This window comes from Equus caballus, chromosome 21 (genome assembly GCF_041296265.1).
Source record: "Equus caballus isolate H_3958 breed thoroughbred chromosome 21, TB-T2T, whole genome shotgun sequence".
In the NCBI taxonomy this organism is placed as follows: Eukaryota; Metazoa; Chordata; class Mammalia; order Perissodactyla; family Equidae; genus Equus; species Equus caballus.
This window is the reverse complement of record NC_091704.1, coordinates 26,052,210-26,076,601: the sequence shown is the minus strand read 5'-3', so window position 1 is coordinate 26,076,601 and position 24,392 is coordinate 26,052,210. Positions and strand designations below refer to the sequence as shown.

Genomic DNA, 24,392 nt, shown 5'->3' with positions numbered 1-24,392 from the left:
CTGCAGTTTATTAAAAGTAATCAGTCCCAAATAATCCTCATGCCAAACAGACATATCTTGGGGTGGCTAATTCCAGTCCCCCACATCATCATATCACAAGAGGCACATCGACACTCCCACACTTCCCATTTCTTGTCAGTTTATCCTGTCCCCAGCATAGAATGGCAGTTCTCCCTGCACTACATCAAAATGATGTACAGAAAGGAAATTCTTAAAAAATAAAGCCTCTATTAAAAGAGAATGATAAACAACAATCCACGAGATGTTCTGATAGAATTTTGCTCTTGAATAGGGAAATTACTCTCCCAGGGACTAAGGCATCTTCGTGTTGCAGAGAAACCCCCTTGGTTCAGAGCTTTTGTTACTGCACAAAATTGAGGTCATTTGCCTCATGTGCATAAACAAATCAGTTAATTATGGCATCAGCTTTTGGGAGAGAAATCAGCTTTATTCTGCAAGATCGATCTGCAGGGAGCACAGGGGGCGTGTGCCCTCAGATCCCTTTCCCCGATTCAAGATTTGGGGTGAAATTTAAGAGGTTAGGGAGAACAGGCTGGCATGGGGGAACGCTGGTGGGGCAGGTTTTGATTGGCGGGCTTCAAACACTTATGGTAAGGTTTCAACATTTATGACAGGGGTTTAAACATTTATGATGAGGTTCTAAACTTTTATGATAGGGTTCTGAATATTTTTGATGAGGAGTGGAAGGAATTTTAACACCGGGTCTTCCTGAATGAGGGGCCCCTCGCTTCTGATAAGAGTCTGATTTTCCAGTTCTGGTCATGTCCCAGTCCTTGGGTTCCGTGGGAAAGAGGATCGTTGGTTCTGGGGCCATTTCAATTGATGATTTCTTCTTTTGCACATGTCCTGGCTATGTGACTTTGCCGATTTTCTGAAAGGCAATTCTTAACCACTCTGCTGATAAGAGATAGGGTAGGTCAAACTGGTCCTGGAGGGCCTGTGGTTAGCATTTCCTCCTCTAAGCTAGCTCTGCCTCCCACTGCAATTTCAATCATGCTTTGTAGGTTTCAGCAATATCTTGACAAAATTCTCCTTCGTATTGAAGCAAAAGTTTGATTTTTGTGAAATACATCCATACACTTGTCTTGCCCATAACCAACAGATTAAATACACACACATATCACTTGCCGAGAGTTTCAGCTGTTTAGATTTTCACCCAAACATGTGAATAAAAACCACAGGCAAAACAAGTACTGTCTCTGGTACCTTTTACGGATTAACAAATAGCCCTTACCCTGCTGATGCCCGTTCTTAATTGGACTACGCTGTGAGCAGCAATTAAGCCTAAATGGCCACTTGCTGAGAGCTGGTGAAAGAAAGGCTGCAGCTTGAGGCATTTGCATTCTCCAAATAGAGCGCATATGCTTTGCTTTGGTGCCCATAAAGAAAGGAGATTTATTTATTTTTTTAGAGCTTTTAAAAGTAAAGAGGGGCCATTGTCTCAGGCACTCTGTGGAAATTATTCAAGGAAATTTTTCAGACATAATATAATTTTTGCAACTTGTGCAAATAAGAGATGTGGCGATGAAAGAGCTTTGTTCCTCTGTGAAAGACGGCAGCAAATGCGCAAGGGGCCTCTCCCCTCCCTCCACTCCACAGCGTGTCTCCATTGCATGTGCAAAGGAGAGATCTGTACCAGCAAAATGAAGCAGAAAATGAGACAGTCCTATGAGCACAAACAGACCCTCACCTAAATGGCGTGTAACGGGGGAAGAGAAGTTTTCTTAAAGAATATTCAGAGGCCTTATTTTTTGGTGTTTGTTTCTGCTCTTGAAAATGGAGGAAAGCAAGAAAAAAGAGGCTAAGATAGGACTGAACTGCCCCTTTCAGCACAGAAAGGTCATTTCAGCCAGCCCCCAAGACGTTCTTCAACCATGCAGACACACGCATTATTGGCCTCAGTTACTGATACTTGTGTCATTATATGTTAGTATGGACAAGGCACAGAGGAGACAAGCTGGACTTTTCTCCTAAGCCCCGTGGAGACCCACTGAAAAGGTCTTGTTATTGTTGCTGTTGCTTTTCTTGTAGGAAAGAAGAGAAAATCCATTGCTTTTGTAAATATTATATTCATCATTATTGAAAAATAGACTAAGCGATCAAGGAAAAGAACAAAGAAGAAAAGAGAAAAAAATTACTCCAAATTCCACTACCTGGAAATATCGGTCATTTATCATTCTGTGAACACCATCCCAGACATCCTTGTATGTACATACATAGGTAGAAGAAATAGGGGTAATTCTACAAAACCAGGATCGTAGTGTAAGAGCCATATATGTTTAAGTGTTTGGTTTTATTTTACTTCACTTTAGCGACAACAAAAAACCTGTAATAATATTGAATAAATTACTGAACTTCAGGAAACCCTTTCTCCCCAACGAATTATTTTAATATTTAAAATATGTCTCTTTGTTGTGGGGGGCTGACCGGTGCATTGTAGGTGTTAGGAGGAAAACTTTTCCTCTACCCACTTAGGTTCAAATGTTTGGGGGCCTGCAAGTTAACTGACAATAGACAGGTTGATAGGAGAAAAGTTAGGGTTTATTTACACATGCACTTTGGAACACTCAGTGATGAGTAACTCACTGAAGAGCCAGAGGTAAAGATTTATATACTGACTTAACAAAAAGGGGGAAAGTGTTGAGCATCAACAGGAAAGTATGGAAGAATCTACTGGGTTTTTGATGCTAATAGGCAACTAAGTTAAAATTCCTGGTGCTTAGGGTCAGTCTTCTCCCAAACAGGAAACTCTTGAGAGAAGGATCAATGGTTGCTGTATTTTGGGGAGGCTCTGCCTAAGTTTAGGCAATGTTTCTTTTTGTGGCTGTTGATTGCTTGGGTGTTTTCAATTTAAAGTAATTTTTACATCATTTTGGAGGGCTTCTTTAATTCTTTCACAGGATTTTTTTAGCTACATTCCTGGCCTCTACCCACTAGACACCAGTAGAAACACCCTCCTCCCCTGGTGGGACAGCCAAAAATGTCTCCAGACAGGGCCAAATGCCCCTGGGAAGGTAAGTCAAAATCGCCTATAGATGAGAATCACTACTCTAAGGTTTAAAAAAATAGAATTAAGGGGGAAAACACTGACACATTGAAATCATAACTTTTGACCATACAATTGAATTGAGAACAATATCTATTTATTCCTTGCCATGAAAGATGAAAAACTTGACACTTCTAATTCCTCCTTCCAACTCCCAACAATTGCTTAGCCATTATTTTTATGTTTTCAAGATTTAAAACGCATTTTATTCTGTAACTATAATTCTGACAATTAGTAACCTATTAAAATAAATCCAGGTTCACCCCATGTCCTTTACTACAGCTTCCCAACTCATTCCTGAGTTTGTAAAGCACATGTTCCATGGGACTCCTCCAGAATGGAAGAAAAAGCCTCCAAGTTAAACATAGATGTGAAGTACCCCCACTTTCTAGAGAGAAGTAGCAAAGAACCCCGGACACATCCTCCAGAATTTTCAAGAGACATGGCACTTCCAACCCTGTTATCATCTCTGCTCCAGCCTCCATATACAGAAGACAAAGAACTCAAGGAAGATGGTGGGGATAAGCTAGGAGGGTTGTGCTGTGCTTTTCCCCCTCTGCTCTCCCCCCAAAACACACACACACACAGCAAAGCAAATGAGCAGACAACGGAGGAATCCCTGGTAGAGATTTGTGGTGACTGAAAAAATCTGAGACAAGTCTCATGCCTCTTTGGGCACCTGTACACTTGCTAGTCTCCCACTCTGTGCCTAAGTGAAACTGAGAGAAAAGAAACCTGGAGAAAGAAACCAAGACAGTGTAGGGGAGGAAGACATTTCCTCTACCCTCTCTGGGTTCGTCTGGCCAGAGGACAAATTAAATTCACATGAGACAGAATAGCAGGAGAAGATTAAACAAAGCTTTATAACATGTATACATGGGAGAGGCTCAGGCAAGCTGAGCAACTCGCCAAAAAGGCTGAAGCCCCCACCTTAAATATCATCTTCAGCTAAAGACAAAGGAGGATGATGGGGGTGGAGGGGGAGTTGATCACGGGAGATTACCACACAAGTACAGTAGACAAAATGCAGATTTAAGTCCCTGCATTCTGTATTGATAGGAGTTTCTAGAGATAAGGTCATCCCCCTTCTTCCTGGTACAGACAGGGAGACATCTTTACAGATGGAGATTTCCTTCACAATGTAAATGTCTCCTAACAAAGGGCAAGCAAATTCCACTCCTCAGGGCCTCCTTTCCTGTCTGCAGTTTATTAAAAGCAATCAGCCCCAAATAATCCTCATGCCAAAGAGACATATCTTGGGGTGGCCAATTCCAGTCCCCCATAGCAGAGTGTAGGTGGTAGAGCAGCAGACACTCAGTGACAAGATGCATGAGTTTCCTGGGGGTCGGGTGCCCACCAGGTAGCCAAGTTGAGTCATCTCAGTAGTACCCTGTCTAAAGGGACAGCCTACTAGGCAAGAGGATGTGGAGTAGACCATCAGAGGTAGGAGCTGTGCTGGAGGCAGAGGGGTCTTGCAGAGCTCCAGCCCCTTCTCTGGGAAGGAAGAGGTCCTTGAACGACCCCAAAGAACTCACACATGCACCACTTGAGAACACCAGCCTTTGGACCTCTGTTACACAAAGTGACTCAGAGGCAATAACCACCTAAAAAATACCCAAAGACACCACCTAAGTGATGTTTACCTCTTTTCCCCCATCTCTCCTCACCACAACACACCAGAGGAGAAAAGGACTCAGAAGAAAGAGGATGTAAGGAAGGGAAAGAAAGGAAGGCAGGGAAGAAGAAAGAAGGATCTCTGTGTAGGGGAGGAAAAATCTTTATCCCTCCACCCTCCTGGGTTCACTGGTTGGTGCCCACAGATCAAACTGATGAAAGGGATTAACAAGAGAAAAGTTTTTAATTATATACTATGCAGGGGAGCTCACAAAGTAAAATGTGGCTCAGGGATGCGGCCAGATGATTGAGGCTTACATACCACCTTAGGAAAGGGGTTTTGAGCTTCTAGGGTGGGAAGGAACTATAGGAGGAAAAGTCGAATAATAGAGGTTGTCTTGTAATGCAGATCAGAGTCTCTCAGGTGCTCAGAGCTGTCTCTGGTTGTAGCTGTCCTCCTGGTACAGAGACATCTTTACAAATGGAAATTTCCTTTATAAATGGGAATTTCCTTTACAAAAGGAAAAATTTGTGCCCTATTTTCAGGCAGTTGGGGGGGGGGTAAATAGTTTTTCCTACAGCTGCTGGTCTCAACTGCATTTTGCTCAAAATAGCTCATATGCCAAGAGGCATATTTTGAGGTGGCACATGCTGATAACCCTATCTGCCATGGGTGCCTAACCTTGGAGTGGAAAGAAAATGAGCGTTGAATTGAATATGAGATAGAAGAGGCTTTACTGGGTTTGGAGTACTTGAAATTACCGGAAAAGTGATGGGATCAGGCCAAGATATTGTTAAATGAACAAGAAAGGAAGATTTGACTAGGATGGTTTGAAGACTGTTTGGAGAATGTGAAGAAAGATTTTATATTCGGATATTTCAAGTTTAAGCTATTCAGTAAATTGGTTAAATTTATTTTGAATCAACTCCTGATCCACTGGATTGATTTTTTCCAAGGACTCCTATCTACTGTGTTGCCTAAATAATAGCATTATTAAGCTTATCTGTTGCCTTTAGACTTTAACTTGTATAGTTAATAAATTATTTCGTAACACTTTGTTTTATGCAGAACTTTGTTGGCATTCCTTCTCCATCTTTTGGCATTGAATATCAGCCAGACTTTCCCTTTCTTTGTGACTTAGTTTCTTTTCTGCCCATATAAATCTTCTTTGATCTTGTATTCAGTAACTTTTTAAGGATATGACTGGGTGTTGGTTGTGTTGTGCCAATCTTTACTGGCTCATGCTGTTAGCCTTCGATGTGCTGATTCAGGCTTTTATTGAAGGAAACTGTTTTCTTTTATAGTATTGAAATCATTTCTATTCCATCTGTTCTGTTCTCTTTCTCAGAAATGTCAATTAGTACATATTGGATCTCCTTTATTTTTCTTCCATATCCAGTACCTTGTCTGTAATCTTTTTTATGGCTTTGTTCTTTTCCATTTCATTTCGGGTGATGTTGTCAAACCTGCCACTATATATATCTCTATGTTTTTAGTCACATTTATTCTTTCTGTGTTGTTTTTCTCTCCTATTTCTCTTAGTTCATTTCCCATCTTTTCCTACTACCTTTAAATTTTTCCCTGAATCTTCCTATTGCTTTTCGAAATCTTTTTCTCTGGCCATAATTTTTATTATGAGCAACCTCTTTGAGACTCTGGGAACAATTTCCCTGTACCCTCTCTCCAGTTCTATAGGCAATTCCTCTGTGGTATATGTTTTACATCAACTTTGTAAAAATTGTTTCTCTCTTCCCCACTCCACACTCATTATCATTATTATTATTCTTACTATTATTAATTTTTTATGGCAGAATCTATCTATAGGGCTCCATCCTGATTATTAGTCATCTTTGACTCATTGGCTTACTGGTTCTGTGTTAAAAAATCACATGTGATTTTGCTGGAAAATGTGGTATGAGTCACACAGCCAGTCAGTCTGTATTTCCCGCCGGGTGGGGCACTTCTCCCTCAGCTTTAGACTAACAGGAACTTCTGTTGGCCATTACTCACTTCTTCACCTCACCTCTGGGTCTTCCCTCAACCTGGAGCTTAGACCACTCACTGAAGGTTTTTAATGAGAATACTGAGAACTGTGTTTATGAGTGAGTAACCTGAAAGTCCACATAGGTACAGAGCCCAAGAGAAGAATGAAGGCAGTAAAAACAGTTACGTTAGCCCATGAGTCTCAGTATCCCTCCCCATCCCTAACAGATCTCAGCAGCACATAAAACTATCTTCACCCAAAGTTTTAACTCCTCTTTTCTTAGGAATAAAAAAGTGTGAAATCAAAAAGTTACCATGAGAGATTTCTATGGGTGGATGACACTCTGTCTGCCCCAGTACTCCTCAGGCATGGCGTCTGAGATTGGAGGAATGAGAACAGCACCTCCGTTCCAGGCTTAGAGGACAGCTACACCAGACCCCTCTGCAGATGAGATTAGGGGCATCTTGTTGCTGAATACTGGCTATCACAGTTCAAAGCTTTCTACAGGTCTCCCTCTGTGCCTTGTACCTCTGACTTTTCGTCACTTAAGAAATTGGATCGGTGGGATGTTTCAATGGCCAGCTTGTACTACCTAGAAGTACACTTTAGAAAGGTTTGGGGGTATAGAGGAGGAAGGGTCATAGGCTATGCTTCTCATGGTGACTTTTCCATGTCAGCAATGCACTGGAGTGGTAGGGAGAGGGGAATATTATAATTTACTCACTAGAAAGGAAACATTTGACTTATTGAATGGCATTTCCCATGGGACATTCAAAAACTCCTGGAAGGCAAAGTGGATAGGGATGAAGATGATAGAGTGCAACCTTCAATTTACCAACAACCAGAGCAAAGATCAGAACCCAGACTGATGGACCCCCCAGCAAGAGCTCCTGTAGTATGTCAGAGGCTGCTCTTCCCCACAGAACAGGGTGACTAGATAAAGGGAACAAGGGACCATCCTTATTAAATGAGAGGAAGAACAAATAGCCGAGATGCCTCCACCCAGCTCTTGATAAGGGAGAGCTCACACCACTGCCACTTGCTTCAATCAGCTGTCTTTTCGAGGAGCAGAGCTTTTTACAAATTTTGGTTAGGAATTAGTGAGTACACTGTATAAAGATGTAACTTTTTCTTCCTCCAAATTCACCGACCCTCTCCCCCTCAGATTCTCTCCACAAACCCCAGATTAAGAGCCGCAGTGTGCTGTAAACCACCAGTTCCAATTTGGAATGCCAGGAATGTGTGTCCCCTGCGGAACCACCGAGCTGCTTGAGGTTTCTCCGGCAGCTGGGGCAGGACTTAGTCACTATAGCAAGAAGCTGGGAGAGCTTGAGTGGGCCTTCCAGGAGGCCGAGCTCTGGAGCAGCAGCGGGGTTTCTAGAGCAAGATCTAGGAATGGAAGGGTTACAGCAGGAACAGCGACCTGAGACAGTGAAGAAAGATCCCAGGCTGGCAGAAGGGTCTAGTGATCAGTGACGCCTTCTGCTCCTACTTCTTCCTTCCGTTTTTCCTCCTTTTCCCTTGATCCCTCTCTTTCTCTGTGCAGCAGCAAGAACAGGAGGTATGGCAATAGATTCTTGCAGAGGTTTCCCTCTTGTAGCTATAAAAGTAGAGAATAGAACAGTCCTTCTCTTGGAATCACTCCAAAGAAATGATATAAAACACGGCCCATGATGTGATCAGTGTTGTGTATCACAGTAGTATTTAGAATTACAATATATTATTATGCAATTAAAATGTCATCGATGAGGAAATGATCATTAATTGAGACAGCACAAGACACAAGAAAGATCTGATTGTCAAATAAGACTCACACACATCAGAGATCTCACCTAGTATCAAGCTTTACTAGTAATGTCAAAGATGCAAGTAATGAAGAGGCACAGGTGCAGTGGGGAGGGGTCCAGAACCCCTAGCCACGCTACCTGGGTCTTTTTCTTCCTATATCAGAGGCGCTCTAGCCTGAGAGAATAAATGAGGTCTCTAAAAAAAGATATGCAGCCACCTTACTTACCCAGAAGGAGCTACTTAGTTCAGGAAACATCTGAAACATCTCCATTTTATACTCAGATATTTACATAATTTACATGACATTTTCCAGAGAGCCATGCCCCATAAATCCGTAGATTCCAGGTTTGTTTACCTAGGAAATCCTAGACACCAAAATACATTCTGCTAAAAGCATTCCATGGATAAGGACTCTCCTTCCAGCAAGGCAAAAATCACTTAGTTTGTCATGAGGTGTGTCATTAGTGTGCTTACAAGATTAGACTGGGTTACTTGCCACCTTTTACCTAGGAACACACGCCTGCTCCCCAGTAAAGGGAGAGAATGGATCCTAGACCTGCTGCTTCCAGAGCACATTATGCTATATCCAGGGACTTTTATGGAACCATAAACGTTCACATCGACCAAAGAGACTACTTTTGATACGTGATCAATGACAACAGCATAAGCTACAGTATTTGCATTATCATCTCAACTATGTAAAAATATTACCGAAAAACTGAAAGACACAAAATATTATTAAAAAACTAAAAAGATGTTTAAATGATTATTTCTGGGTCTACAGATTAGGGATGATTATTCTGTTCTTTATATTTTCAGTATTTTTCACAAGAACTTTGTATCACCCATCAATTTCTTTGTAAGTTAAATTAAAGCATGCAGGAAAATCTAGGTAGCACACAGGACAGAGCATAGAATTTGAAAGTAAATTGATTTGAATTCAAACCCTGGCTTGACTGCTCACTATTACAAGATCTTGGGCTACTTGGGCCATTTCCTCAGCTGTAAAGTGAGAAACATAATCATCGCCCTCAGAGCTGTTGTGAACTGTCAGGAGACACACCCACCCGAATACTTTGTGCCTCCTTCGACCCTCGCCACCCAGGGAAGGGGGACCAATGACGTGCCCCGGGACAGCCTCCTTGCGTACCTCTACACAGTTGGCCAACCAGAGCTGCTCAGTCTTCCCGCCATTTCCAGATTTGCATGAAACGCAACACCTCAAGGCCTGGGATCTCACATTCCGGCAGCTGCTGAAGTATTAGAAAATTAACTCTCAATTAGACAATTTTTTTTTAAGATTTTTCCTTTTTCTCCCCAAAGCCCCCCAGTACAGAGTTGTGTATTTTTAGTTGTGGGTATTTCTAGTTGTGGCATGTTGGATGCTGCCTCAGCATGGCCTGACCAGCGGTGCCATGTCAGTGCCCAGGATCTGAACTGGCGAAACCCTGGGCTGCTGAAGCAGAACGCTCGAACTTAACCACTCAGCTACAGGCCGGGGCCATCCCCCTCAATTAGACAAACTTTAACCAGTGGGAAAAAAGAGAGAGGAGGGATACAGGAAAATAAATGGCCCCCCCTTGGGCTCTCCAATCACCTGCTCTGAGGCCTGGTTTCTCTATGCAGTCTTTCCAGAACAGCCCCCGCAGCTTTGCAAACATACCCGTTGAGGGGCCTGCCCCGCCCTCTGCTCCTTACAAAGCCTGGTCAGCACCGCCCCTTCGCATTGCTGCTCATCTTCTCTCCTCGCTTCACTTTTTTTCCTTCACTTTTGCTGCCCTGGGTTTACACCTCAAAAAAATTAACCAGGACGTTATTCCTTGCCTCAGGCTCTGCTCTGCTTTCTGGGAAACCTGGATCTAAGAGAGCAGATCATTCGTGTAAAGCACCCAGCATATGATAAGCCCTCAAAAATGGTATGTGTGTGTATAAACAGATGAGGGGCGTAGGTGGGTGTGTGAGCCTGAGTACACATGCGTTAGATAATATGTAAGATGGTCTTGTATTTTTTTTAGGCCTTCATAAATGCCACTGTACAATGAAATTTAAATAAAATAACTTTTTTTTGTTCTCATTACCACCTCCTGCTCCATTCCTTCCTATAAACAACATAGAAAAACAACATATTCATTTTAGCCAACAGTGAGATGGCCCTTCATACTATGAATTATTATAAAAAGTTACAAATCACACACCCAATGTCTAAGAGAGTCAGGATAATCTCACGGTTAAAAGCACAAACTTTGTGGGCTGTCCTGGTGGCGTAGTGGTTAAGTTCACATGCCCCACTTCACTGGCCCAGGGTTCATAGGTTTGGATCCCAGGCAAGGATCTAGCACTGTTCATCAAACCACTCTTTGGAGGCGTCCCACACAAAATAGAGGAAGATTGGCATGGATGTTAGCTCAGGGCCAACCTTCCTCACCAAAAAAAAAGCACAAACTTTAACATCAAACAAACATAGATTGGATTGGAATCCCAATTCTATATGATCTGAGGGAAATTAACCTCTTAGGGACTCTTTTCTCATCTGAAAACTGATGCTCTAGGTATTTTTCTGCAGGTTTGAATTAAATAATGAATGTAAAGTTCTTAGCACAGAATCTACACATAAGTTAAAGTATTATCATTTTCTAAATTTTTACTATTATTATAAAAAATGTCATTTATGATATACATTCCAAATCAAGCCATAGTAACATTTAAAAATGTGTAAATGAAGAGTAGGAGTCAGGATGGAAGTAGAAAGTAATTCATTCAGGGGTTAGTCATGTTCTAATGCTTGCATATGATCCAGGGAGGATCCAAGGTCCTGAGACAGGTTTGAGGACCATCATTCATCACATGTGCGGCACACCGACACAGCAGCAGCACAGGAAGACAGAGGGAAGAGGGCAGCAAAGCGAGGCTGGACAAGGCAGCCTGGCACCTGAAGAAATCCCCCCAGAACTATGCCTGGTCCTCTGAGAACAGCTGTGGAGGCCAATGGAGAGAGCAGAACCCATCACTCTTCCTGAGACCTCAGGGCCCCGCCAAGTTGATTGGGATCCCAGCCTCAGTTTATGCAATGCAGAGTCAGATAGGAAACTGAGACAGCACCCTGCTCTGCAGGGGAAGCCACCACCCCGGAGCTCAGGGGTGCTCTGTCATGTCCCTCCAGCCCTCCAGCTAGCGTGTCTCAAGAGGCACATCTGATCACAGATCTCAGCTGTCCGAGGCTGCCGAGATGTCTTGCTGGTTTGTCTGGACTGACTCAGGGTAGGGCTGAACTTGTAGAGAGAAGGCACCTAATGACTCAGGTATGAGAATTGAGAGCCACAGAGGGTAACAAATAGACCTATGTTAGGAGACGGAAGACAGAGCACCTACTGAAGAGGGTGAGGAAGGCCAGCGGCCACAGCTCACCCATGATCAACTCACCCTAGAAAGCCTTACATCCCTCATGTCCTGAGTAAGATCAGAGCAAATCTAAGCAACGCTCTCTGAGCTCGGCCTCCAAGGACATTGGGTCCTCACCCATGCTAGTGCCAACTCTCTGCAGGGACATCTTAACCCAAACCTTTACTGACTTCTCGTCCAAAATAAATCTCTTAGGAAACTATGTCCTAGACGCCTCCTTCTTTTTTTTTTTAACAAAGATTCTCTGGGACTCCTCATCTTTTGCATGCAGAGGCAGTATACTACAGAACAAAACTTCAGCCTCTCTTCCCCTCCCAACAAATACTTCAAAACTCAGTATCATTTGCATCTTTTCACATCAGGATATCATCCATCTCATGGTTTAACATGATGAGATGATGCTGCAGGACATTATTATTTCATGTTTCTATTCTGAGAAAGATGTCTCTCTTCAACTTAACTACTAGCTGACAAAAATAATGTTGAACATCTGCAAGAGATAAAACAACTTGAATCCAATTTCCTTTCACATAGATTAAGAGCCCCATTCTCCTGTCACTTATGTAGCATATAACTCAATTTTTTGCAATATTTAAATGAGAGGCTAGTTTTTCAGGTCTGTCATGTGGATGACATAAATTTTTTATTTTGTCCCTTCCACTGATGTAGTGGATATATGGGACCCTGTCAGAATGTGGCAGCTCACAAAAGAAAAGGGGAATCATACACCAAAAGACAGAGGGACAAATAAAAGGGAGAGGCTGTAAGACAAATCTCTTTTTTAAGAATACAAATAAGTAAATCACACAGTGAGATATGTTCCATCAGGAAATGCAACTTTTGACTGGAACCTGCGTAGCATGCATGGATCAAAGAGCAAATGGTCTCATACTTTGTAATTAGACGGTCGACACACCTACGCAGAGATGTAACAATTGTGACTAAAACAAAAAGTGGTTTGATTGGTTCAAGTAACTGGAAAGCCCACGGGTCATTCTGGCTTCGAGTAATAGTTAATCAAGAACTTGTTCAAAGTCCCTGGGATCTATTTTTTCATGTCTTTTGTCTCCATTTCCTTTGTGTTGGTTTCATTCTCAGACAGACTTGCTCTAAATGGGAGAAGGTCGGCCACAACAGCACCAAGCTTATGTAACATGTTTATTAAGGAGAGTCAACTTGCTGAGCTATTTTCAGGGCCAGGTTAGGATAATATAAAATATTCTATGTGTTTAAAGCACAAGGAATTTAATTCAGGGAATTGGTTACATGGGCAATAGAAGAACTGAGAACCAGAAAAGAGGTAATCAAGAAATTAGAAATAGCAGGAGGCCATTACCACTCTTGGGGCTGGTAGGACAAAGGAAGATGGTGGTGTTATTGGAACCCAGGAGCATAGGTCAATTGGAAGAATCTAGAACGATGACAGGTCTGTCAAACAGAAACTAGAGTCATAGAGGAGAAATAGCTACTGATGGAGATACTGCCCAGGGCAGACGGGAAAGGAGAAATTACCCTAGCTTCTTCCACCTGCTCGCCATTCTTTTGTCAGTGCCTCCCAGTGGACAAACCTAGTTGGAATCCAGTTGGCAAGGCAGCCAGGATATGGAGTTGCCTATAATACAGAGAGGAGAAGATGGAGGAATAGATCCGAGAGCAAGCAGGCAAATGACCAGCATAGGATTTAAGCTTAAAATGATTTTATTTCTCTGTCATAATTACTTTCAATCATAATCTGTTGAATCTCCCTTTCCTGATCAATAAAGGATACCTTAACAGCATCTTGGGCCGAGTCCCCTAATTTACTGGTAAGTTTCAGTTATTAAGCCTCTGTTCAGTGCCCAAGCAGCATGGATTGGCACACTTCTGGGGCTTGGGGGTTACTCTTGACCAGTAAGCCACCAAAATCCTGGAGAATTCTCAACCAGCACACATGGGTGTAGATAGGCAGGAGAAATCTCAATTCCTGATGGATTCATCACTGGAGCTAAAGGCAACTCCCGGCCTTCAGGGTTAGGGGAGAACTTTCGGCCAGTGGGGGTCCATGTCAGCCACATGCTGGACCAGTGGAGAACTTTAAGCCAGTGAGCTGCTAGGGCCAGGAGAAGGGTAGCTCTTGGTTCCAGTACCGTTGGGGCTGGAACAGGGAACCTCTCGATAGGTACGTGGTACGGATGGCAGTTCTCAGCTGGGATGAGTTGTTAGCACAGGGCTAAGGAGATGGCACACGTGATCTGGAGATTGTCTACATGAAAGGGACTGAGCAAATTACACACGAGGGACTGAGAAAATAAGGGACAGGGGATAATGGGAGGTAGGATTCTTACTGTCTTCAAATATGGAAAAGGGGAAGGCCAGAATAAATCATTTGACATCAGACCGCAGTTGGAGGTATCTGTATAAACTAGTGGTTTTAATAGATATGAGTAGATAAATATAGAAGTAACTATAGATGTGTGTGTCTATGTGAGACTGTATGTACGTACATCTATTTTCTAGCTTTCTGTTGAGAGGGCCTAGAAGCAATACCTCCATAGCAATGAACATACCTCGCCCCCAGATCTTGGTTTTTAAATACCATCTTCCATGTAAAGGAACCAGGTGTCCTTGGAGCAATGGCTGATTCCAGGGTTAGAACAAGGGAAGTACAGATAAACCTAGGACATCTTGTGCCAGAACGTAAGGAAGTTCTCAAAAAATGATAGGGACAAGTTAAAAGGATATAGGAGCTAAACTGAAAGGGCTCCCACTAGCCAAATCTGGGAAAAATTGACATTAAAATAAATAATGATAGTAATAGATTATAACACATCGAATAAAATAAGAATCCATGGATCTATACAAATTTAAACAAATACATAAGTAAATAGGGTAAAAAGAAAGTCTACTTTATAGTAGATAGTCAACTAATAAATGTAGAAGGAATAATGGAATTAGAAAAATTATTTGGCAATATTCATATTAACAATTGATTTAGGCAGGAATCATCAATGAATGCTTAAACTAGTGAGTGAAAAATTGAGGAGGAATAGGATATTTACGTAGTTTCAAAGTGACACCTCATGAAACTCTTATTAATTGATTTTACAGCAGAAAGATCTGGCAGATAGTATCTTCACCGAGTGAAAAAAGTTAACATCGTCTGTAATACAACAGATCATCATCATGTGCATATTCTCACTTCTGTGGTATTCCTGGAAAAAAAAAATCATTATGTTAATCTAATCCTGAGGAAGAATCAGACAAATCTAAATTTAGGGACATTCTACAAAATAACTGGCTTGGACGCTTCAAAATTATGAAGGGCTTGAAGGGCAAGGAAAGACCGAAGAACTGTCCCGAGTTGAAATGAACTGAAAAGAAATGATGACTGAACACAGCATATGATTCTGGTTTGGATTCTCAACCTGTAAAGAACGTTCTCGTAAAAATAGGTGAAATTCTAATGGGATCTCTGAATTACACATTAGCATAAAATCAGTGTTAATTTCGTGATTTTGATGGGTACACTGTGGCTTTATTAGAGGATGTCTTTTGTTTAACGAATATATACTGAAGTGTTTAGGGTAATGGTTCATTTGTCTGCTACCCACTCTCAAGTGGATGAGGGAAAAAAAGAAGTGTGTGTGTGTGTGTGTAAAGAAAGAGAGAGAGAATGATAAGGCAAAGGTAGAATGTTAACAATTGGGGAATCTGGATGAAAGATACAGACATTCTTTTTTTTTTTTTTGAGGAAGATTAGCCCTGAACTAACATCTGCTGCCAATCCTCCTCTTTTTGCTGAGGAAGACTGGCCCTGAGCTAACATCCGTGCCCATCTTCCTCTACTTTATATGTGGGACGCCTGCCACAGCATGGCTTGCCAAGCAGTGCCGTGTCCACACCCGGGATCCGAACTGGCGAACCCTGGGCTGCCGAAGCAGAACTTGTGAACTTAATTGCTGCACCACAGGGCCAGACCCCAGACATTCTCTATACTATTTTTGCAACTATTCATCTCTCCCTGTTATGCTTTTTAAAGGATCCAACAGTAGAACTGCCTGGCCTCTCTGCCCCAGCATTGCAATATTTTAATTTTATAACCATAGCCCGCTCTTTCCTCTCAGTGCCTCTGTGCCTTCACAGGACTGGCCTTCAGTGGTTTCCTGTGGCAGCCACACTGGTATGCGGAAGCGGGCCCCTGCTTTGTGGGACCTAAATCTTATGCAATGTGGGGAGCACTCCTTAAGAAAAAGAACAAAAATTTTCAGATTTGAAATTGGATTTGAAAGTGAGTATTTACTTGGAAAGGACTCAAGTAAGTGCAGGGCACTGAAGCTCAAACTGCATTAGCACGGTGTGGCTCTGCCTGTGCTGGAGCGGCGAGGAGGACCTGCTTTGCCCCCTGGGAGTTGTCCACCTAGAAGAGGCAGGACTGAGCAAACTAGACTGGCTCTGCTCTGGGCCCTCAGGTAGAAATGTTCTTTCTCTTTCCCTATTGCATGGATCTTTCTTACCAGCAGAGGAAAAACTATGCAGGCTGGGGTTTGGGCCTAAGGAAGAAAGCACCGAGGGGACCACTCAGCCTGACTCACATGTTCTAAGCCATAGAGCCTGCCTCCAGCCTAGCAAATGGACCAGAAGTAGAGCTTTGTTATAGCTGAATAGAAGTCAAGTACAATGAGAAGCAGGTAAGAGGCTACTATGTGATGGAATCTAGGTCTCCAGGGGGGCATATCACCTTTTGGTTGAATACCTTAAGACTGACAAAGATCATGCATTTACCTGGCCTTTTTGTCTAGGCCTTTGAGACTTCATGGGGTTGGGGTGGGGGCCAAAGGGAAGTTGGCTGTTGCAAGATCTCTTTCCATCAGCCACACAACCTCACATAAATATCCATTCCTCATACCAGGCTGTGTGCTGAGATTGAGAAAACGGCTGTCAGAACCCCATCCCCTCCAACCAACCCTCTTACATGGCAGGAACAAGCAAACAGGGGGCCTCGTTCCTCCAAGAGTGTATGTTGTTTATACTTACCTGTGCATGAAGAAAAAAACAGAACTGAAAAATAGAAAAAAATGTAGCTTTATAGTCAAACTGGAAATACTTCTCCCTCCACTAAGCATTTCACCAAGATGAAACCTGCTTCACTTTTATAACACAACCCATCAAAAAACCGAGACAGCTCATCATATTACCCATCACGCTACGGTAGCGTCCTTGGACGCCACAAAAGAACACGTGTGGGTAGACTGCCAATTTGTTATTTCCAGATCTTGAAAAATTTGACTATGGGGAGAAATTTCAAGAAAATCACCCAGTCCTCAACCTGTATATAGAGCACTTACAGTACATCCATCAGTTAGAAGCACCAATTACATCGCAGGCATTCGCAGGTGACCAGAAGATACTTCCCAGCCTTCTCCCATCCATCCTTCTCACATGGGCTTACACAAGAGCTTCCTAGATGTGTTGTTGGGGAGCGTGGAGCCTGTCAGGTAGGAGGAGCACACGTTTCCCCCTGGCAGAAGCGTTCACCCCCAGAACGCAACCCTCCACAGCTGGTTCCTTCTCATGCTCCAGCTCTCACCTCCTCCGAAGACTTTTTCCTGTCACCATATCAGAAGTCAAACCCACCCCCAACAATCACTCTCTGTCACCTCTCTCTGTTGATTCAGCTCATATCCCTCACCACTATGCATGGCCGTTTATTGTCTGTCTCCCTCAGCTAGGTAGGGACTTTGTCCTGTTCATCCCTGTATTTCCAGTGCCCAGCACAGGGCCAAGAATGCAGTGAGTGCTGAATACATTGTTAATTCAACAGCTTCGAAAAAAAGAGAGAAAAGCAGAGAAAAACAGAGACTCATGAGCTGAATGAACGAATAGGTAGGTGTGTCATTTATTTGAGTAAGTTTCTTTCATGAACACAGTCAAAGTAGTGGGTACCTCCAAAGGGACTTATGACTGGAGAATGAAGTCTGAAATAATTCTCAAAACGAGAGATCACAGTTTCAAAAAAAGAAACTTACTTTTTCCCTCTCCAATTTGTTCAACCAGTCTGAAATCTCCAGAAGACAAAGAAAGCACGAGAGGACCAAAAACACTTTGCTGTGGTGCCTGAGAAAGTGGCTCAGTGATGACAAGAACTCACGATGGACAATCTGTGGCAGAACAGTTGAAAGTGACCAGTGATATAGAACTTCTGTCCGACTCTAGATGGTCAAACGAAGGCCCATCTGACCACCAGCCATGAACCGTGAATAGAATCGGTGGATAGTTGAGTTCCAGGTAATTCCCTAGGAGTCCTACAAGAATTTGGACCAAAGTTGTTAGATGGGATTCAACCAGCGTGGGCCCTCTGCTGGCCCTATAGACTAAGAGGGCCATGAGATTGTTCTGATTATTCTAGATTGTTCTGCCACTAGGATGTCCTGCCCATTTTACCATTGCTAATCTGTGCCCCATAGTAGCAATATTTAATAAGCACCTATCATGTGGCAGACACCATGCTAAACACTCCATCCGTAACTCAGTTTTAATTCCATTCCAGATTTTGCATAAGGGTTGTTGGATCTGGCACATACAATCCTGGGACTAGAGTCTAAAGTGATAAGAATAGAATCCTGGGACTAGAGGCTAAAACCCATGCTATAGTGGCCATTTATGAAGCAAGTGTCTCCCCAAATCTGTCATACTTGAGCAGGGAGTTATGAGGCAGATTACTTCAGGCTGTGGACACATGACCGCAGATGACAATGAGCCCTGAGCAGTGGTCAGTCAAGGTGGGTCCTCAGTAGGCACTGACGCATGCCAGGAAAGATCAATGGAACTGAGGCTATGCTGGAGGGACAGAGCTAGAAACTCCCCCAGGAGAGGAGGCCTCTGAACTCAGATTAGGACACCCAATCCAGGGAAGGGAATTACAAATCCACTCCAAAAACTCTGAACCAACTGGTGGGCAAAGCGATACGTCAGATCCAACCTCTATGTGATCTCTGTGTTCAAGGACCCGTGTCCTCTTGCCTCCCTTCCTAAAACTTCATTTTATGTTCTGTGTGTCTACAATTCTCAGACAACCTTTCAGATAAAGTGCTTGTTTTGAAGCTCCACCACCCTAATTGTTATTTTTTTTGTACCACACATTCTTATTAAAAAGACCTAAAAGCCATTGTTGTTTTAGAACCTCGAGCTCCAGATAGAAAATTCAGATGACTGATGGGATCACCTGACTGTAGCTAAAACTTTACATCTGTCTCCAAAAGACACTATATAGATCCCGAAGACTGGGATATGTGACACTTGAACCTGCCAGCACAGGGAGCAGTGTGCCATTCATCCTGTGTGCTGAGAAAGGTAACAGGGCACAATCGCTGAGATCAGTTTTAAAAGGCAGCACCAGACTCTCAGGTGAGATGCTGTAAGATGCAAATTCCTCTTCACGGGGGTGGAATGCTACCACCCCCACATCTCTGACATGCTGAACCCATATCTGTCATCTCATTATACCTTTTTGCCTTACTCCCTTGGTTGCTGGCCCTCTAGCTAAACAAGTTGAGGCATCTGTTATTCCCCCAAAGAAAGTTAGACTGCTCTGGGAATCGAGAGTGGACTTGCAAAGGTCACACCTCACATTTTTAAAAGCTGCTGCTGCTGCCCATGTTGGAAACTACCTTATGACACCAGATGAGAGCAACAGGCTCCGTTCTGCACAGACTATTGTTAGCGTCGCCATCTCAATATTGCCACCGGTAGAAATCTCCAGTTTGGGACTCAGGACCAGTCATTAGTGAGAAACTGTGAGGTATTCAGGCATATACTAGACTTTAAATGCACTTAATCAATAATAGGACATTTCCATCTGAAACTACTGTGATTAGGAGAGGTGAAAAATTATGGCCTAAATAAATTTGTGTCCTGCTTATCTACAGAGCTTAAATTCACTTATGAAATGACAGCTCTCCACTTTACTCCATCCTATGAATAACTGGGCTCAAATAAGATCTAGAAGCTTGATGTCCAGGTTAACCTTGAAGAAAATTAAATAGTGATAGTTAAAAATACAATGTTTCCTAACAAATTTTCCAATGTTTCTAAGTAAATCCATTTTTTCCCTTCCTACTTCTTTCCCTTCATGATTTTATATAAATATTATTGGTGGTGGGTAACTTTCTAATTTAATCTTTAGTTACAAAATATTCAGATGGGTCCATGACGGAATTTGAGGAAGAATTGACATTTCCCAGAGACAATGACAGTGACAGTTTTGCAGCACTCCTTTTGGGAGAGTGGGAGCATCTTTATTCACAGGAAGAATATTTGCATCTTGTTAGGTAAAAGCACAAAGTTGTTATTGTCGCTCTACAGGAGTTCAAATATGTGTAGAAGGGTGTATGTGGACTCTGAGCCCCTAAAGGAGTGGGCTGTGACAAATAGTAAGCTATTATATTACCATATACAATATATACAATATATATTATTATATTTATTATTGTTGTTATTATTAAATGAGGTCCACACCCACATTTCTATACCAGGGCTAGGACTCTGAAGGCCCCATTTCTCCTTTGTCAGTTGGCTCCATGTTGGATCTTGACAATAGGGGGTGCTAGAGAGAAACTGGAAGGCAGTTGGAGAGAGAAGGGACATACATGCTCATTCCCATTTGTCTTCTGGCTGTTCCTGTCAGCTTGCTCCATCTACCATCCTCCACCACAGGCAGCAGAGGTTAGTTCTAGCAGCAGCTGTTTTCCATGTTCAGCTTCTTTCCACATTTCCAGAACCGGCCTCATCACACCCCTCTCATTGGTACTTGCTGCAGAACCCGAGCTCCCCAAGGCCCCCCTTTTCTGAGCTCCCGGGTGTCAGCAGTAGCCAGGCAGCTCTGCCTTCCAGGTCCTAGACTAAAGCAGCAGTTGGGCACTGGCCCCTCCTCAGAGGTGCAGTCCAGCTCTGCAGGGCCCCTCCTCGAAGTCTCTAGGTTCTGACAATCCCAACCTCTTCCCTCTCTGCTCCCTTCTTGCAGTTTTTATCCCAGAGATACATCAGTGTTCTCTGTCAAGTTTTTTCTGTACTGGAACACCTGTTAACCAATCTCTTATATAACATTTTCTCCGTTAAAATAGCTAGGGTGTTTTCCATCTTCCAGAGTCCTGACTGACCCTTGAGTGTAATAGGTGTCATCTGGGGCAAGAGAAAAGTGGAGGAGTGAACAGGGATTGCTTGTGGTCAAATAACTTTAGGAAACGCTGAGTTAAGCAAAGTTTTAAACGGTTTCTCTGCAACAGGACTTACCAGAGTCTGTTCAAATACTACTGTGCAGTGCAAATTTCCAAGTGAGGGATATTTCCCAAACTTAATTGAGCACGGAACCCATTGAGGGTGAAGTATGTCATGAGATTAATGCTCCATACGGAAACACTCAGAAATGCTGGACTCCAATAACAGGTCCCGGAACTCCTGGATGGCCATCTCTACCATCAGTAACAAAACACACGGTGTCCTGCATTATCCTGCCCAACAGAAGGTACTTCATTTACAATAGAATAAAAACCTGGTAGATCCACGATAATACATTCGTTTCAGGCCAGGCCTCCACAGACATAGGCAATTATTTTTTTAAAAATACCAACATTTTGGTGAATATTTCAGATATTTAGATAGCTAGAAAACTGTTCATAAAGTACATTCTCGAACAGTCTCCACTTAATGATTCACCTTTAACTCTCTTTGTATTGAAGCAATATTGCTAATTTATTATTAGTGAAAATTCTATCCAGGCCTCTGATCCAGCTAGTGATTGTATTTAATTCTCTAACCTCCTGCAACTGTGAATTCCACCAGCTGAAAAAATACTATTTCCTTTTTATAAATCAAATATACAACAATTTACATGTTTAACGTGAAAAGGAATTTGAGGCACAAATGATCACCATATAAAAGCCCTCTGTGGCCCCGCCTGCAGCCAAAATTTAGTTGAAACTGTCCAGTGAATGAGAATGTTGGAACAGGGACTACTCATTGTCGTCTGTCATACACACGTTCTTCTAATAACTCTCCTCTTCTTCCATATTTATTCAAGCCTTCCCATCTTGCAGACCCAGCTGAGCGGCATTTCCACCGTGAAAACCCTCTCCCATTGCTCTCGTCCATTCAGCTCTCCCTTCTCTGAACTTTGATGGTGTTTACTATTTGCATCCCCAATTTGGATGTGTCACAAATGCATTCACTTTGTTGTTTCTTTAGAAACATAAATGCTGTGTCTCTAGGGGAGCTGTAAATTCTTTGATACCAGGGACCACGTTGTATGGCTATAATGACCACATCTGAACATGGTCTGAAAAGGAATTTTTTCCAATTTCTGAATTTACTCATATGAAAGTATCATACACTTAATGAATAGCATTCACAGATAAGAAAGGAATTACATGGAATACAGATTTCCAGGACAACAGTGTGTTATGATGTCAATATGAACACCTGTTTATTTTAAAAGAAGTTAGTGCCTTGCTTATAATAGGTGTTCAATAGATGGCAATTGTTGATGATAATGATTATCATGGAATTAGAATATGTGGGATTCCGTTTGGGATCTCAAATGGAACAGGCTATAGGTGTGCTCATTTCAACAAACATTTATTAAATTCCGATTATAGAAAGACTAGGCAGAGTAATGATGAGGAAGGAAGACTGATTTGGAATTAGTCAGAACTTGGTTCCTTAAACCGCTACTTATAGTGTGACCTTGGGCAAGTACTTGACTTTCCTCAGCATCAATTTCACCATCTATAAAAGGAAGATAATTACTACTTCAAGTAGATACTGTGATGATCACACAAGTGGTACATTACACATTTGACACGTACTAAGTGTTTAATAACTGGTAATAGTTGCTGCTGCTATTATTTTTAGAGAAAGCTTGGACCCAGGTGAGCAGAGTCAACAGTCGCCCACCTAGGGTGAAGGTAGTCGCTTACTTGTTCCAGCATTTAAAATCCAAAATAGAATTCATTCCCATGGGTTTAGGGATTATTCCCCACTATGAGGTCCAACACGTTAATCTACTGTCAGTATTTACTGCGTAATGTGAATTTGTTTATTAGCCCTAATCACTAACTGTGCATTGATTCACTCCTGTAGCAATCATATAGTAAGGCATTCCCATGACCCAGACACTCTACAGGACAACTTGGTGACAGAGATGAGTAAAATGCTCAAGGGTTTTGCCCCGGGTGGACTTGAAGTCTCGCTGTGTACTTGCTTGAGAGAAAGTAGAGATGCAGAGAGAAATGAAGGGCAGAGCAAGGCAACTAAATGCTGGAAGGATGAAGGATATCAATGAGAGCTTTACACGACCTTGTTACCCGGAACTGCCCTGGCTGACTTCACAGGTGAGGAAACAATGCATATAAAACATTTAGATAATTATGAGGCATTTTTTAAACAAATCAATATCTGGCTTTATTATCCAGAATAGTGGATGGTTTTGAATTCCTCAAAAAGCTGTGCAGCCTGTGTCCACTGCACATGGAAAAATGAGACAAGTAGGACAGCGAGGACAGACATCTTGGCCTCCTGCTGGCTCCTATCTGTACAAGCGCATCAAAAATTGAGGGTATATCCTTCTAAACAGGGCTGGAATTTTCTTCTGAACAATAAAAAAGACTTCCTGCATGAATTAATATTTTTTTAAAAAAGCAAACAGTAGACCTATTATAAGAATGAACTGTTTTGGAGTAGTAGTATTTGCATGCAAACAATAATTAGGATAATTAAACAGGTTGGATGGACCTATATATTTGGCCTCACTCTTCTATCTGTTAGTTTTGCATTTCTTTATACTTGAAATACAATGCAAGCAGATGTCTTTCAAAACAGTTCGTAATTCAAATTTTCACTAGTTCATACTGACCTTAACTCCCTATTCATCCAAATTAGTAAGGCTTAACTGTAGTTTCTCAAAGCCTTTGGGGGCTGATTTAAGGGTACCCACATCTTTTTCCCCTGAATTACCTGGATTCATCCCCAAGCCCACCATATAACGGCCGTCCTCCCCTCCCATTCCACTTTAGCTGCACCTACGTATTGAGAAATGTGGGACCACTTCTGCCCAAAGCTGTTTCCTCCTTTCACCCAGAAGTTAACCAAGTTACGGCTTTGAATTAGAATTAATCACCTGACGTATTTTATAATTTACGAAAGTGTTGCCTCTGATGTGAGATGATCAAGTTTTATGATCTATATCTGCGTTTGCCATTTATTGACTCAGAGTTTGGGTATTTAGCTTCTAAAAATGGATTTAATATGGCCAGATTAGTTGGCCCTTTTTACGAAGGCCATCCCGACCCACAACCCATTAGTTACAGAGTCCCTCCTAATCCCTTAAATATCCCCTCAATATTAAGGCGACTCGAAGCTGTGTGTGTGCCTCATCAGTATAATAACAGCAACAATTCCTCATGTTTGTATAATGCTTAATATTTTTCAAAGCCCTGTTGTTAAATGTCATACCCTCCCAAACCGGGTTCAGTGATAGGAAACTGCGAAGAATCTCATTTTCCTCATTA

The 24,392-nt window shown here is 42.3% G+C and overlaps 1 protein-coding gene across 1 annotated transcript in view; it reads right to left on the bottom strand.

Annotated features, from left to right (window-relative positions):
* Positions 1-18,134, bottom strand: part of LOC138919786 (uncharacterized) — a 102,101-nt gene extending 83,967 nt beyond the window's left edge. Inside the window, exons 1-4 of the mRNA XM_070246237.1 lie at positions 17,859-18,134; positions 14,892-15,044; positions 13,366-13,465; positions 9,605-9,707 (exon numbers count right to left, since the gene is read on the bottom strand). Coding sequence (XP_070102338.1) covers positions 9,605-9,707; positions 13,366-13,391 — 129 coding nt within the window. The 5' untranslated portion in view covers positions 13,392-13,465; positions 14,892-15,044; positions 17,859-18,134. The remainder of the gene's footprint in view (positions 1-9,604; positions 9,708-13,365; positions 13,466-14,891; positions 15,045-17,858) is intronic.
* Positions 18,135-24,392: the final 6,258 nt, after the last annotated feature.